The 17,568-nt window shown below is 33.9% G+C and overlaps 1 protein-coding gene across 5 annotated transcripts; it reads right to left on the reverse strand.

Moving 5' to 3' along the window:
- Window positions 1–363: 363 nt before the first annotated feature.
- Window positions 364–16,222, reverse strand: LOC8265397 (DNA-directed RNA polymerase IV subunit 1). 5 transcript variants are annotated; one of them, XM_048374205.1, is made up of 20 exons: window positions 15,982–16,222; window positions 14,487–14,609; window positions 13,551–13,683; window positions 12,387–12,507; window positions 12,183–12,301; window positions 11,158–11,214; window positions 10,847–11,074; window positions 10,088–10,243; window positions 9,885–9,980; window positions 7,871–9,784; window positions 7,195–7,364; window positions 7,018–7,084; window positions 6,835–6,938; window positions 5,670–5,818; window positions 3,933–4,192; window positions 3,659–3,832; window positions 3,417–3,551; window positions 2,831–3,075; window positions 2,251–2,362; window positions 364–998 (listed from the first exon to the last, which is right to left on the reverse strand). In XM_048374205.1, exons 3-20 carry the CDS (start codon window positions 13,638–13,640, stop codon window positions 828–830), a joined length of 4,368 nt encoding a protein of 1,455 aa, XP_048230162.1. In that variant the 5' UTR covers window positions 13,641–13,683; window positions 14,487–14,609; window positions 15,982–16,222; the 3' UTR covers window positions 364–827. The 5 variants fall into 5 exon arrangements, with proteins under 5 accessions (XP_048230162.1, XP_048230161.1, XP_048230159.1 ...); XM_048374204.1 differs by lacking the exon at window positions 15,982–16,222 and adding an exon at window positions 14,708–15,955; XM_048374202.1 differs by lacking the exon at window positions 14,487–14,609.
- Between the last annotated feature and the right edge of the window lie 1,346 nt (window positions 16,223–17,568).

Here is a 17,568-nt window from a genome sequence, read left to right on the forward strand (position 1 = left end):
ACATAACATAACATACTAATGACTCTATTTGAATGCTTTCCAAGTCCACAAGCATGGACAACCTCCCATGGCAATTCCTTCACTTCACTTTGACCAACAAAAAGTTTGTATGTTATCCTTCCTATTATTGCAACTACATCCGAGTTCTGGAAAAACTCTATTTGGCTGTGATACCCGGTTGTTTTTATGCAACCAAACTATGACAATATTCCTATAGTTTCAAAATGTTGGGGTCAAATGACGAAGGCGCTGTTATCGGCAATGGGTAGGTCAAGATATTGGCACAAGTCCAAGGATGAGAAACAAAGAAAGAAAAAGGCATGATCACCTTTTTTTTTTCTTTTTTTTTTTGAGAAATTGCAATTATATTTATGAATACATTATGAAAGAAAATGAATGGCTTCACACAAGCTTCTCTTTGCTGCTTTCACTACATCTTCTTTGCCGTTTAACAATGATAGGCAAAGAAAGTTATAGTGAAAGGAGCAAAAAGAAGCTTGGGAAGTGAACTACCCTAACTTTAAGAGAAAGAAAGAGCTACAGTCAAAAAACAGTTATTTGACAACAAAAAGATGGCTTACTGTTTATCTAGCTTTCCTCTCATGCATGATCTACTTGTATAGAAAATGTACAGCTTTCTGAACGGTATAAAAGCTTCAAAACTATATTCAGTTGATGCGCTGCCGCTGATGTTAGTAGTTCATCTGTTAAGGCAACTGTGTTGTCCATCCACCGGGAAGTCAATATGACCATTACGGCAATCTTACATGTTATTGTCCATTCCTAATGGCAGGCACCTTACTGTCTGATCTTCTGATCATACACAATTATGGTGTACGGCTTTGTAAATATTTTTCATGATACCTTCTGGCTTTGTGGGGAGCAATGATCTCAAGAGCACCATAGACACACTTGCGATATGAGAAGTCCTCAATTGTCCCATCTGATCTCACTAGTGAAAAACAGCGTGAATCTTGATATTCTGGATGCTTTACAACCTGTAACACACATATATCAATTTACTTTATATATAAATAATAATAGTAATAATAAAAATAAACCTCAACTGTGTTCAAAATAATACTAATAATAATAACCCCAACTATTTGACTGGTTTTAGGAATATCGACTACTCAAGTTACTTGCATCAATTGCTACTTAAGCTTCACTTAGCATTCTCACGGATTTTAATATTTTGCTAATCACATGAATAGAGTATTTTGTAACCATTAAGTACTAATAATGACTTTTATAATTTGTTAATCACATGAACAGAGTATTTTGTAAGTATTAAGTACTAATAGATGGAAAAAAACAAATTTTTACCACACTGGTACAGCCTGCTATGATGCATGGCTGTGAATTTTGGGTGATGAAGGTGCAACATCCCTCCAAGATCAGTGTTGCTGAGATGAGAATGTTAAAGATGCATGTGCAAACATACGAGAATAGACAAAAACTCCACAGTGAGTGTATAGAAAAGGTTTATTAGTTTCTATTAGTGACAAGTTAACAGAATGTAAGACTCAGATGGTTTTGCTATGGGAGTCACAAACCTATTGATGCACCGGTTAGAAAGGTCAACCACATTAGGTTAGATGGAAGGAAGAAGGGACCTAAACTAACATGGAGAAAAGTGGTGAAAGATGATATAGTGGCTCTATATCTTTCTGAGCACATAGCCCAAAATTGCTTGGAGTGGAAAAGAAGAAACCACATAGCCAAGCACAATTAACTTGGTTTTAACGCCTAGTTGAGTTGAGTAGTATGTACTACTTGATGGAAGAACCATGTGTGGTTTTGAATGACGTGATATTTTCATCAAAAGGTGGATGATAAAATAAATGTTAAAAGGATGGCTGAAACTAAATAATACAAAAATTTCCACTGTGATTCCAAGCAAAAGGATCTCCTTTTGAGTAAACAAATGGTATAAATAAAAGCATGATGGAATTTCACAACTAATCCCACTCCAGATACTGACACATTTTGCAAGTAAAAAGAACTAAACTATTGAAATAAGATTCTAGTAAAAATTAAATGTAATATATTATATGGCGTTTATCATCTTAATACAAGTTCAATCGACTGAAATCATATTATACCATAAAATGAAGCAATCAGAACAGTTTAAATTAATTAAATTATGCTAAAAGCACTGTTGGGAGAGATATATGATTCAAAACCCGTTCTGAACATAAGATTTGCAGGAAACCTTTTTTTGTTCTTAAAATTATTCTGTTCACATACCTTGATGTCTTTGAATCCAGATCCAATTTTCTCCTCTTTTCGGGGATGAAAATATAGAGCCATGGTCAAAGTACACTTGTCAGCCTCATTTAATTGTTGATCAACAGAGTACCTTCACTCGGAGCAAGTTAAACATTTAAAGGGTCATCCACTAACTGCTCTTTCACAAATAAATGATATAAATAAAAGTTCAACACGCTCAAAGCAGTAGAACCAAGGGCTACAATGGAAATGAGTAAGCAATGCTTTTCTAGCAAACCACAAATATAATACATCAATTTCGGTAAGCAATGTATTAATTATATTGTTGCACAAGTTATGAGAGCATGAATATACTATGCAAAATCCACATGCTGACAGACTTGTTATGTGATGGTGTGTGTTTGAGGAAGCAACATTGGAAAGTGGTTTGCTGGTGTAATCTAAGTGTGTGTTTGAGAAGCGACTAAACAATACCTCCACAATATATCCATGACAGTTGTCCATGATGACATGCAAGCTATAGAACTATCAAAAGTTCAACATAAAATACCTTGAGCACAATAGAGGTAGGGAAAAGTTCATTCAAGGAATAACTTACTTGTTCAAAATTTTGCTCAGTGCTTGGGAGAGTCTATTAATATCATCGTAAGAAAATCTTGTTCTTAAAGTATTTAAGATTTTATTAGGGACACGATCACCAGATTTACACAAAAACTGGCCTCCACATTTGTCAGATTTATAGTTCTGAAGGAAAGGTACTTCAAACTCAGCATTCTGCTCATCAGTACTCATTTGGCAACCCAGAAGGTCATAGACGTCTACAGGCTTCAAAACCTCATGACCCTGATAGGTGAAAATGAAACAAGGGAACAAAAATGATTATACCATTCAAAGAAAACAAAATCCAGTCATGACAAAAAGAAAACATAGGCTCTGAGAGTTAAGTTGGATAGAGGACTTCATGAATATAACGGTCTGCAATTAATTCCAAGTAAAAGCCAAATACATGTGCCTAATGGAACAGAAACCATTCAAGTAATAGTTGATGCTTTGAACTTCTTCCTCTTTTGAAACCAAACAAGGAGATTTATTAGAGGAGTTTCCAGAAACACTGTCAAGACTACAAAACTTGGAGGTGTTTTAAGTTTAACCCTCTTTACTAGTAAGAACAATAGAAGTTTTACCTTGCCAGAATATACAATATCAAACTGTCCAGTCCCAACAGAGGGAACCTTTCCCCATGCCAAAGCATCCAAGCTTCCTTGAAGATCATCTTTAACTCCAGCCTTAGCAGCTTTGATAAAGCAATTACCAGGACTCTGCAACAAGACCATATTTTAAAATATAATCACGTATTATACTTGACAAATAAATCATAAAATATGCAGATAGAAGAAGAAAATATAATGAGAAGTTGAGAACTAACGGAAAAGCATGCTTGGACAAATGGCGACGAGACTGATGCATCTTCTCTCTGCCGTTTCCAGCCTTTCGCATTTAAGCCAACAAACTCGCCTGTGACTGATAAGCAATTTGCAACAAGAAGCATATGTTCAGGAAGCACACTCTTGCCAACATCAGATATTGCAGATTCCAATCTCTGTATTAGAAAATGTGCGTTAGAAAGAAATCTATGCAACAATTGACATGAAAAATCAAATGAAACAAGAATGTAAAAGAGTTACAATTAAGCGGCATACCTGGAGAAAAAATTTCCATCCTGCATCTATGCCATAGGCCAGAGAGAAATCTCGAACATTGTCTGGACGACTACACGTCCAATCAATCATATCCATTATTGGGAGACAGTAATCCATCAGTAAGTTCCAGAGTCTTGTTTTCTCAGAGTCTGCTGACATAGAAACTCGCAAATAGAGCTCACCATAAGGTTGGTTATGTGTTTTTGATATCCTTGGCCAATCTTTCCATAAAATATCCACCTTATTTATCTCCATTAATCCTGATCATCAAATCAGATATTGAGTAAAATAAAGTGAAATACTTGTCCATATGATCAGGCAAATCCCTAACCTACTTATTAGCCAAGAGGAAAAAAGGGCCTCATGATACCAACAAAAAGGAAAAACTTTAACCTTTGTTAATTTCACCTTATCATGTCACTTTACCAATAACATCCCAAACTTTGGGGTACAATTATCAGCTTCCTTCTCATGTTGATTGACCATCTGGGCATGTGTCAAATGAGGGAGAAAATGTTTTATGAATGAATGATAAGAATTTGGGATTTGTAAGCATGCCTCCCCTACATAACATGCACTTTTCTTTCACACATGTTTTACTTAAAATAGCTAAATTTATCTACTTACATCTAAATGAAGGAGAAAAACATAGTCCAAGGGCTTTATAGAAAACAGTTAAAGCAACTAGTAGGAAGAGCTTAATATGAGACTACCAGAAACCAAATGAAAAATGAAATTGACAAGGAACAAAGCGAATTGATGCTATCAAAGTTTCATCTCAATCTGGCTTTCGCGATCAATTTCTCTGGTTGATTGCTACATCAAGGTACGTTTTCAGAAAATCAAAGTATTCTCTTCCTTGATTCTGTTCATTTATTTCTTTTAATTTTATCTTTTCTCAAATTCGATAAATATCTTCTCAAATCAATGATACTTGGACATACAATCACATCCTACTGGCAATAAATCTGCCAGAGAATGCTAAGCTCCAAGTTGTGAAGGTTAGCACTGATAATTGAGTGATCATTATGAGGTTTCTGTAAAGGGGAAGAAGAGAAGAGTTTTGATGCAAGGCTATTGAGGTTTCTGGTTAAATGGCCTTTGAGGTCTTGATCAATCTCAACTAGCAGTTTTGATTTGATAAATGAAAGTGATAATTTGTCATTTTCTTTTATTTCTGGCATGGAATGCTAAAGTGTGGATAATTGACATTATGGCCTACAATACAGACCTATACATGAATGGATGAGGTCAATCATTAGCCAAAATCATCAGCAACATCCCAAAGTAGAGGATAAAATTGGCAGAAAGGTGGGTTAAAACGGCCATAAGGACAACAGTTCTTTATGTAAGTAGGCCAATTCATATATATGTGTGTGTGTGTGTGTGTGTGTGTAATGTCGAAAAGCAGAAGAAATTTGATGTGATGCTATTGAGGTTTCCGGTTAAATGGCTTCTGCGGTCTTGATCAATCTCAACTAGCAGGTTTTGATTTGATAGTTGCAAGTGGTAATTTATTATTTTCTTTCTATTTGGCATGGAATGCTAAAAAGTACAGATAACTGACAAATAGGCAAGCAACATGGATCTGTACATGCCAATGGATGGGGTCAATAAATAGCCAAAAATCGTTGCAACATCCTAAAGTAGGAGATAAAATTGGCAAAATGGACATAAGGACTACAAAACCATACAACAAAAAAATAAGACTACATGAGAAAGATAGTTTCTATGGACCTTTTAAAACTGTTTCAAGAAGGAAGGGAATCATGAGGTCTTGAATCGTCGCCAATCGGGTTGATGAATTCTTAGACCTTTCAACTATAGTGACAGTTATACATAATGTCTCTTCCTTTTCTCTGTGATTGTCAGCTATAGAACAGCTCCTGAAATTTAAACCAAAGTCAAGAATAGTGATAAAGCTCCATGCAACGATGTCATGAGTTTTTATATAGCCTATGGTGTCTCACACATGCCTAAAAAATATCACAAGCAATAGATGAGAAAATTCCAAATCATCAATCAATCTGTGTGAAGGAAATTTCAGTCATGACCTAAGAAAAGACATCATAAAATTAAATTGTTCATACAGGAATTAGTATCACCAAATCCATTTAACCTTCATCACGATTCACTTACGATATTAATGCTTTATTTCGGAATCTTATGCATTGACAGAACAGCCATGTGTTATGCAGCAGTAAACATTCACTTCTTGTGATTTTAATTTATAAGTTAGTTTCTGATATGAAAACAACACTCGGACAAATTATCCAAGTCATACCACACTTAAACAACTAATTCAAGTCTATAAAAGTAAGGCTTAGAGATTTCCAATACAGCAATGAGATTATTCTTTCAAGTGAGTAAAATCAATTCAAAGACAAATTCCAATTTAGGTTATAATTTGTTTAAGCTGCCAAACCATAGGCTCATAAAGAGGTGCCAGCTGCTTGCAAATGTATTTCAGATAATCTATGGTGCAAAAGTGCAATATAATATTTGTATAGCATTTAATAAAGTTTGTAGACAGGTTAAGGAACCAAAAAGGGAATGCTTTACTGAATGAAGTGTCGAGCACATCATACCACCCAAAATAGACCTATCTAAAGATTTTATAGGTCAAAACATATTGAAGAATTTTCCACATGCATACTAATCTTAATTTAATAATTCACATACAACAGTGCAGTGTGAAACAGTTGAGAGATTAGAATAAATCATTTTCAGTTACAGAAATTAAATATACCCAGAATACTGACAAGCTTACTAGTCAAAATTTTCTTACGATGGTTACTAAATTCATATACTGCACCAGAAAAGCAGGTTTCAAAAACAACAGCAACAGTAACACCATCTGCAAGCATGCATATGTTTTGGTAAAGCAAGAGGAGCAACTTACTTGCATGATATTTGCACATTAGGCAGATTGGTATTTGATTTACACCGACCGTTAAGGATATTGATTATAGAATCCACATTTAGATTTCTCTTCTTCATAATTTCCTAGAAAGAGACAACTTTACACAATGTCATACTGGATCTTTCACTGGTTTAAAAGAATTCAATATTCCAATTCTATTACCTTATATACATGAAAATGGCAAACCCAAGGGCTGAAACACGTCTTGCTCTCACTCTGAGAAGAGAAACTAACAACCATACAACACATCAATTATTTAATTGCAATAAACGTTATGATACATCTAATGTTGAAAAGCCGTGAACGAGAAACAAGTGAAACACAAGAAAAGAATCTGACATTATCCTTGAAACAGAAACAATATCCGAAAACAGAAGTCTCTCCAGATGATCCTGAACTTTTAAGGCTCCATACTCAAATCCATGTCTCCGTCTTCCAAGTTTTTCAGATAAAAATAGCGACATTGATTTGTGGGCATTACTCTTTTTCAGCCCGCATTCCAGTACATTCTGTGCAATTCAATTAAATCACGAAAATTTGTTCATGAGACCAAGGATGGTAAAGCCATTTAATTAACTCATCATACAAAATCATTCAAAATTCAGCTGTAAATTGTAGGGAAACCAGTTAGACATCGTATAAAGAAAAATCAGAGAAGTTTTAAAGACAGGTCACGCACAGCTACAGATTAAAGAACAACAGAACTTCCTCCATGATTTTAATTATATCATAGCAAGTTCACTATCCTTAAACAGCATATTTATCATCAGATTACTAACATATCACTTTCCAAGTTTGTGCCACCACCTAGATAAAAGATATAACTAAAGAAAAGCATTTCTTCTTCAATGATAAATTTAGATTCCCTTAAGTTATAGAAATAGAAAGGCAACTGACACTGGATGAGTGTCTGTTTGTGGAGAGAGATGAAGTACTATTGACAAAGTTTTCCAGAAAATGGTAATGAAGCATTGATAAAATAAATTTTCATACAAAATGTGGGGAGAGAAAGCACCTTTAGGTTTAGCAAAGGTGATTTTTCAAGTAGACTGATTGGTTGATCCAAAGCACTGTATGCAGCTTCAGAGATGGAACAAGCGGCCAATGAACCCACAGGTTTGCCGGCCATCCCATCATAATTATCAACAATCTTGGCAGTGCCGTAGGTTTCCGCAGACCTGCCCTCATCAATATTATAAGAGAATTGAATAAGCTGATTCCCATATGCACTTCTCACAGATCCATCATATGCAGCATGCACATCGCGCATGAAGAACATAAGTCTTCGAGTTAAAGTTCCAGGAAGATCAGCATTATCACTGAAAGAGCTTTCTCGACTTGTTACTGAATGAACAAAACACTCAAGGGGATTCAGGCCTGTTAAAAAACAACCTTCAACCACAGCAGATGGTATATAACTCCTGGCACATTCCACTGCATTTTCAGCCTTTTGCTTATTCCAAGCATCACAAGAGAGTTGGAGAGGCATTCTAAAAGATAATGGAACAAGTGAATGTTGCAAACCTAGGCACATGCTATGTTGGACCACTTTCAGCAGATTACCTTTGCTTCCAGACTTAAACATGGCCATCAGTGCATTATCCTTACTTGCATATTTATAACCTAAAGTTTGAATATCGCGAAACACATGCTTGAAGGCATCAACAGAAGCTTGACTGAGTGCAGCAGATCTCTGTTTCTCATGACACAAGTGCTCCACATCAAAGTTTACGGAATACTGTTCATCTTCATCAATACTGGCAAGGAAATCCCGACAAGAGTCCACCATGAACTGTTTCATGTTACAGGTGCCTTTTGCATCTTGCAATCCAAATAAAACCTCATCCATCATGTTTTCTCGTGAGTCTGAGTCAGGGCAGAGGTACAAGTCAGAAAGTGAAACACTCAAACCCCTCATTGACAACCACTCACAAAGAACTTCCTGAGCAATATACAAAAAGTCAAGGACTTGATCCTGGCATTGTTTGATGAGGCTTTGGAAAAGGTTACCATCAGTGTCACGTAGCCAGAAAGATCCTTCAGAAGATATAAGCTCACCATCACGAATGTAAACATCACTTGAAGGACACTCATGATCAAAACCTCTGGGTAGGAGCATGCTGATCAATTGCTTTCCAGTCCAAGCACAGCCATTAAGGGAGGGAGCTTTCCTAACAGCTGGAGAAAACAACTGATGAGGACAAAACATTTGCAGCTGCTGCATTTGCTGGAGGCTTAATAGAACTCCATCCTCCATGACCAAGTGTGCAGCAACTAAACTATCTTGACTAAAAGAAAGGAGGTTCCTGCCATTCTGCACATTTATTAGCTGCTTATCTAAAGCAACAAGCTCGCGGAGCTCGACTCTGGTGTCAACTGATTGTGGAACATATCCATGTAGGCAATCACCATCAAAATCTCCACGAAATGGGGCACAAATGAGTGGATTGATTGCAAGAACTGATGTTGCTGGAAGGACCTTCACAGAGAGAGCAATGAGAGAGTGTTGGTGTATGGATGGAGGCCTATTAATCAAAACAGTATCCCCATCATTAAGAGGCCTGTAAATGATGTCGCCTATACGGAGTTCCTTAGTACGACGGACACGAACCAGTTTACCTTCCCTTCGAACATGCATATCACCCTTCTCAAGAAGGCGTACTTCACAACAAGTGTTCAACTTATCCCAATTCCAAGTTGTCAGATGTTCTGAAATTTGCAATCTCTCTGCGATGGGACAAGGAATACCAATTTCACTGAACTTAATATTAGGATCACCAACAACCACCATACGGAATGAATTATCATTCCGTTTACCAAGAACAACATCTTTAATCCACCTCAAACCAGATGAACTGGAGGAAGAATCATTCATCTTCCTTTGAAGAGCCATGTAATCATCGTTATTTACTGACTTATCCGGGTTTATCTGCAAAATAGAAGAGTAATAATACAAATATAAGTTTGAAACTGTTAAAATTTCTTTTGCTGTGACATAATCTGAGGGAACAAAAGAATTTTCAACTTACCTTGGAAGTTTTTAGGCAGTCCAGGACGCGAAAACTCAACTCTTTTGCTATCCCTCTAAAATCAACCATTTTTTTGTAAGCCCTAGTCCGGTCATCCTACAACCATTGATCATATTCAAGCAACAGTAGCACTAAGTAGTATCAGTCATGCTACCTAATCAATAAACCAAGACAATAAAAGCACTGCAAGAAATAATACTTACAAAGACCAATCGCTGGCCATTGGAAAATGCATGTGTAACTTCTGTCACACGATGACAATTGGGTGTTACTGAGAAACAGTTAAGGAAAATTGAATCTCTCTTCAATACAAACTTTCTTATGAAATTTGGATCAATATTCTCCAACAAATGGATAACCTGAAAACAGAATAGTGGCCACCATGCACAGACAACAAGATTAACATTTCAGAATAGCATGAGCAGATAGAGCAGCAAATTTTAAGAAGAGACCACAAAAGAGTGAGACTGAAATTGACCTCAATTCTATAGACCTAAACAGAAACAGAGTTTATAAATTTGACTCGTAACAGATACACAAAAACTTGTTTATCTTTAAAGATAGACCATTTAATACTAATGTGATTATACTTTCTTCCAGAAATGTTAAGTACTGGTAATTAAGCCTTAACACAAAGGTAAGCTTGCTCCTTTTTGCCCAGAAGATAAGGCGTCGAAGTCGTGGAAACTGGAAACAGCCTTCCTACTGAAAAAGAAGGGGGAAGGCTGCAAATAGTAGTATATTCAGGAATGCTCTTTATTCAAGTTCAACATAGAACATAGCTTGCAAGATATAGTAGGGATATCAGTGAGAGCCCTAGATTGTTATATCATTTTAAAACATTACTGAAGTGCACTGCAATCTCTCATTCAACATTAAAGAAGCACCGCATCGTTGTTAAAGAAATTTTGCTGAAAGATTATGCTGAATCAAGCAAGTATGATAAAGCCATTCTATGCTACCTGTGCATGCGATAGTACTCTTTGGTTTGGCCTTGTGATATTTTCTTCTTGTTGTTCATCTTTTGGAATAATATCCCAATAGTCAGCAGCCAACTTCTTCTTGAATCCTCTCTTTTGGGACTTGTTTGTTGGCCTTTCACTGAATTTCGCAATTATTACATTTTTTCTGAAGATTTCTTCAGAAGAAACAGAGAACTTCATTGCTGGATACCAACCTATGGAATTTCCCTGTTTTTAGCATAAATGATTATTCTGAATTATGTAGGCTCAAAATAATAAAATGATACAGTAGAAGAGCTGGACAGACTTACGACACAATATTTGCAACCCTCAGCCACATTTGCTTTAGATTTTGAATTAGTTTTCTTCTAATACATGGATAAGATAGAAAAAGGAGAATGTCACCAACAAGACCACATCACGGAGAAAAAGGGAACTATTAACATTTTATAGCCAAGGACGTAAATATCTACAGAATGTATTCAATCATAAAATCATAAGATGTTTCCTGCTCAGAGTAACCTAAACAATGAATGAAAAGAGAACAATCCAAATGGCAAACTCAATGTTTTCCAAGTCTGTAAAGCAAATGATGGTGAATGATTCGACCAACACAATTAATGGAAAAAGAATAGTTTCCATTAATTTTCATATGGGAACTATAGAAAAAGACTTCCCTTTTTGGGTCAACTGTCCTAAATAATAACAGTCATGCTGTAGATAACTAGGCCATTCAAGGATTTGAATTTGTTTTATCTGAATAACATCTTCATTTTTTGTTACCCTTAGTGGTCTGTCCTGGCAAGGCACCATTATGGCATATGAATAATTTCCAATCAAATATCTTCCAATTAAGCACCAATGTTATCCTTTTCTTCAGGACCAAAAAATATAAACACAGTGCTGATATAATCTAAGTGGAAAAGGATAACAAAGAGTGAAACCTACTTAACTGTAGCTTGTAACAATGTCAAAATCCAGATATAATTCAAGTCTTACCGAAAATGGGACTCATGTTAACATTAATGCTAATCTGGTAATTTCAAGACAATCTAAAGAAACACTTGAACAAATGTGACCCCAGTTTGAGATAAAAGTAAAACTTTCCCATATGATGCTCATGTTCTGCCATTCAATTAAATAGAGAAAATTTACTGATCTTCCAAAAGGAGCAGTAATGTGTATGGAAATTTAATAATGCACATGTTCTGTCAATTCTAAGAACTGTAAAAATGACCCAAAGCATAAAATGAAAAGAAAATGTAAAACTTTGTCAATAACACAATAATATTAAAAGGACTGGTAATTTTGGATTTAAGTGATTAAGGCACCTGACCTTGGACTCTTTCCGGATAGATTTACATTTTGGGCAAACTTGATTCAAAATCCGTACAACTTCAGACAGATAATAAGGATGCAGTATTGTGAATGGAAATTTAATAACCCCAAAGTGACCTAAAATTGATAATAGCATATCAGCACAGTTTCAAAGAATAGAAGATCAACAGCCAGCACAATGTCACATAAATTGTCCATTTACCTTCACAGGATTTTAAATCTTTGGATCCGCAAGTAGAGCATTGATTAGTTGGATTTGGAAGTCCCAACTTTGAATCAGTGACCTCACTAACTGTATCAATAGTTAGAACTGAAAGCTTTTCCTGTACAGTATCACAACATAAGAAAATCATTTGAAAAGAAAAGAGCTTTTTAAGCTAATAATATTACTTAGATCTCAAAATTAAATAGGTCTTTCATGACCTTACGTTGACATTGTCTAATATCACAAAATTTTGAAACTATTAGTTTCAATAAGAAGCCAACAGAAGACTTCAAAAGCCGCATTCTACACAGAAGGGTCTGATAAATGTCTAGCAATTTAAATGAAATAAGTAACCATAAAAGAACAGCAACTATGGCCGTTAAGTTTTATGGGAACAGCAAGTGATTAGTTTAATGTTGACATAAATGCGGATATAATTTTTCAATGTTATTGTGTTCATGATGTTGATTCCCCATTTAAATGAATTATTACACCATGGCAGGTCATCACTCATTTCTTTCAGAATTATAAGAAAATTGATAGCAATCAATAGAGTTGCATGTCAATGAGTATGCATGTAAATTTGTCGAGAACCAATGTCTATCAATTGTGCCCCACTTCTGCTGCATCGCCATTAATGCGAAGATTACAATGTCTGGAAGGTCATATAGGCAAAACCATTTCTATCATGCAATCATTAACAAGACTTGTTATTGTCAAATTCACAGAGTTATTCTGATGATCATAGCCTAAATCATCTTCACTGTAATGATTATGCTTTCCTATGGTAAATGCGGTAAACATGTATTAGCTATTACTATGCTCTCGACCGCTAACTATAATCCCAATTCAGAAAACTACCGGCATAGCAAACGCATACAGCACAACATTTTATTCTTAGATGGAAGCTTTTGCTAGTGAAAGTTAAAGCCCTAAGGTTTTAGTTCAATCCAACAGTAAAATCTCTTTCCTACAGCATGTTCAAGTTATCTAAATTCCAGTTAAGTATCAACCGCAAGATAAATTAAAAACCTAACTAGCAGACATAATCTAACGTACAGGAGACTTAACAACAAATACCTATTATTCTTCTAACGTCTTTTTGCCTCGTGCAGAGTGACAAGGAAAAATTCAAATTTAAAATAAATAAATATCACTTACTTTTTCTGCCTCAGTTGAAACCCCAAAAGTTATGGCAGTTAGTAAAGCAGATGGCAGTTGCTGCCGCTCCTCAAACAAATCAGCCTCCATTTAACTCGGTAACTTCTCAATTTATTCACAACTATCAAGAACCCTGCATATAACATATGATCATAATTAACAAGAAAGGCTAGCCAGCCAGAAAATATTTCCAAAAACAATAGATTAATATTTACTGTAAAGGCATCCAAAGGACAAAATGCATAAAGGAGCAATTAGAGACACGTGGAAAGCCATAAGCCTCAATTTGACTGATGGAATCTACAAGAATATACCGAGTATGCAGTCTTGAAAACCTAATAAAAATGATAGACAGTAAGAAAGCAAATGATGCCATTATGAAATAGCTTGGAGGAAACATACAAATGATGAATTCTATAAACCACTTAGTGGATTTAAATAACAGAAGCAGAAAAGAGGTGCACCAAAGATGGCATGCACAGAGTTGCTGCAGTATGATTTAGTTTGGGACCAAAGCTTAGTTGAGTTAAGTTGAGCCGAATTGTTGGGCTCCACTTGGGGGGCAAAGATCTCCCCCGTAGCTTGTTAAAATCTCTTGGAGACAATATCACATGCCTAAATTTAAACCCTTATGGTTCATTCTAGTTCCCAAAGATGGGAAAAATGGAATGATCAGATGGAGATCAAAAGCAATCTAGAAAAAAAAAAAACCTTTAAAAAAATAATCTGAAATTTCAATGGGGCCAATGGGACGCTAATAGACATCCAAATAAAAATTGTGAACAAAGAGGGCAAGTGCATGCAAACAATTTCCAATTGATATTGTAATCATGAAAAATATGTGCCTGCAACAAATATTTGCATGTTTTGTAATATAATAATCAAGTAATTAGATAAATGTCAATGAATGGGCGTATATGCAGTTCAGAAATTCACATGGAAGTTATTTGTATCCATATTGGAAGTTATCTTGCAGGCTTCCATATAAGAAGATTAATTTCACGTCTTTCCCCACTTTATGGTCAAGCTCATTGATAAAATTGCCTTCAGAGTCAATCGCTAGCCAACAAAACAATTTCAGGCTTTGTTATATTCTGTGGAATGAAAACATGGTGCCTGCTAATTAAATAAAAACAAAAATATATCTAGTAGTTTACCATGACAATACCAGCTTGTTAGCCTTTAAGAGATGAGTACGTGGAATAACCACAAAACCAAAAGGCAACCAGTTAACAATAGGCAAATGTGATAAAATAACTTGCGAAATTATAAATGTCCAACTTAATAAAACCTACGTGTCAAACAGATGTCATTATACTAGAGACGTTACGTGGGATTCATGTAAAGTACATCTCATACTTTTGTTTTCTTGTACATATTGCATTTTAGATTGAATGAATAATGGAACTCCTGAAAGAGTACTTAGTTCTAGCTAATCAACACATAATGCCTCCACTTCAAACATTGACATGTGCGAATGAATCACAATCACAAATTGTGATATCCCTCATACTTGGAATTTTAAGGAGCATGTCCATTACAACTTATCACCAAACAACCCTCTACTATCAACGAAGATTTAATGTAACAGTCATTAAGTAATGATATCCACATAATCTGCATTCTTTATCAGCTCGAATATATGGCAGTTGGCACAAAAGATATAAATACGACAACTAATCATCCATACCAAAGGAAAATCATATTCCCTCCAAATGCTCAACTACCCATGAAATTAAAATAAAATAATATCGATAAACAGAATCTTCACAATCACTCATGATTACTTATTGCATGATCAGCACATGAACCCCTAGTTGTTAGCTCAATTTTTCTTCTAAATAATAAAATCTAAAAAATTTACATAAGCTACCAACCGAAAATTAAGTCAATCAAAAGCCATTAACCAGCAAGCGCCATTATCACTCACTGATCACTCAATCACATAATCTGACACCTATTCCCCATATTTTGTGAGCCCAAAATCCTTGAATTTAACAGAAACACCAAAAGACCAAAACCAACCAAGAAAAACACTAACACGATTGATCAAAATTTACGAAAAGACAAAGATTTCTGCACACATTGTGCAAAGGTTCAGTCTTTTCGTAGCCGAAAAAACCCCTCGTTAACAAAACAAACACAGGCGCATTACAGAACCCTTCAATTCCATCGACCATTAAACCCCAACCCCACAACCATATTAACATGCAAACACAAGATATCACCACAATCATCAATCTCGGCATAGGAAACCAAGGAAAAGAAACTCCATATTTAAAAAGGCAAAAAAGCTAAAAACTTTAAGAACAGAATATGATCATCAACCCAAGTCCCACATGAACAGAATAAAAAATGCAAAATCTAATAACATTAAGTCAAAACACTAAAACCCGGAAGAAAAAATTAACAAAAAGACGCACAAACTCACTTAATGATTATGAAAACAGAATGTGCTCTTGTTTCCCCTGGTAAAGGAGCTGTCTTTGTTTGAGTGAAACAGAGGAGAGAGTGAAAGGACTTGAGGAATTGTATATTGGTCTATGAGACGGACTACAATAGTGGCAAAACAGTAATAAAGATGCTAAGTAAAGGGTGAAATAGCAATAATGTCGGGCCCTTAACGCCGCCGAGTAGCGTACTACAGAACAAGACATAGCACCGAGTTCAAGGCTTCAAATGTGAGACTTGGAGCTGAACGAGTTAAAAAGAAAGTCATATTAGAGTGTGTTTATAAATTGCCGTTCTTTGGTTTTCTAATTACGGTTTTGACATTTTGGTACTTTCTGTGAAAAGTTTGTGTGCGAGTTGGGAACCTGAAATTACTAAAATAGTCTAAAAGAGGTATCTGTTTGCAGGTTTCTGTGGGCCTTGGTTTTGGATTTCTATGTTTAATTCTCTATCTATAGTGTATCATTTATTTTATTATAAATAATAACTGAAGTTTTTTTAAATTTATTGATTAATATTATTTTATTTATATATTAATATTAGAAATACAATTGACAAGTTATTTTTTAAAATTAGTGTGTATAATAATTAATTTAATTATAATAATATATCAATCAAAATTATTATATGTAATAAAATAAACTCAAACACATATTAAGGATATAATGATATTAGAATTATTTACTTAATTATAAAAGTAAATTTGTTTTTAATTAGTAAAAATTATGTAAAAATAAAAATAAAAATTGAAAATAAATTATTCCTATATTAGTGTTTGGTTAAAATCACACCGAATTTATTAAAAATAATTTTTTCAAAAAAATTAAATCAACTAATTAAACATGATTAAATAAATAATATTAATTTTTATTTATATTTTATGTTATATTATTTTTATATATTTTACATATAATACTAATAATAAATTAAAATATTATTATTATTTAAATGTAATTAAATATTATTAATAATAAATGAAATCTGATTATTATTTTTTATATGTAAAGTTAAAAAGATAATTACTTTTATCCTTATTCCATTTTATTTTTATTTCTTTTTCTATTTTTATATTTGGCTTTGAACCAAATAAATTCCTAACACTCTAACTATGTTTATTTACATTTATAATAGAGAAACAACTTTTACATATTATATTTATTTATGAATAAAAACAATACATTATAATGGGCATTGTATTATTATTATTTTGATTATAAAATTAAGTTAATAAATATAATCTAAATAATTTTATAATATTCAATATTAATTTATAATATTATAAAAAATAATAATAAACTAACTATATTTAAGTATTTTTTAATATTTTTAAAATTTAATATTTTATTAATAGGATAATATAAAAAATAAATATAATTGATGTTGCTTTTTTAAAATTAAAAATTTATTATATAATTAAGAAATTTAATTTATTATTGAATATAATATTAAAAATATTATTTGGATTATTATTTTTAGAATTAGAATTATTATTTAATTAAAATATAATTAATATATTATTTTTAGTATATAATTAGTATCTAGATAAATAAGAAATTATTTATTAGTT

This window comes from Ricinus communis, chromosome 5 (genome assembly GCF_019578655.1).
Source record: "Ricinus communis isolate WT05 ecotype wild-type chromosome 5, ASM1957865v1, whole genome shotgun sequence".
In the NCBI taxonomy this organism is placed as follows: domain Eukaryota; kingdom Viridiplantae; phylum Streptophyta; class Magnoliopsida; order Malpighiales; family Euphorbiaceae; genus Ricinus; species Ricinus communis.

What these genes read in the sequence shown, in the direction of transcription:
- LOC8265397 (XM_048374202.1), bottom strand. Translation starts at nt 13,640, where the DNA reads ATGGAGGCTGATTTGTTTGAGGAGCGGCAGCAACTGCCATCTGCTTTA. An exon ending in AGATTTAAAATCCTGTGAAG is followed by an intron (nt 12,302 to 12,386) that starts GTAAATGGACAA and finishes TATCAATTTTAG; the next exon opens with GTCACTTTGGGGTTATTAAA. An exon ending in CTGAGCAAAATTTTGAACAA is followed by an intron (nt 2,363 to 2,830) that starts GTAAGTTATTCC and finishes CTCCGAGTGAAG; the next exon opens with GTACTCTGTTGATCAACAAT.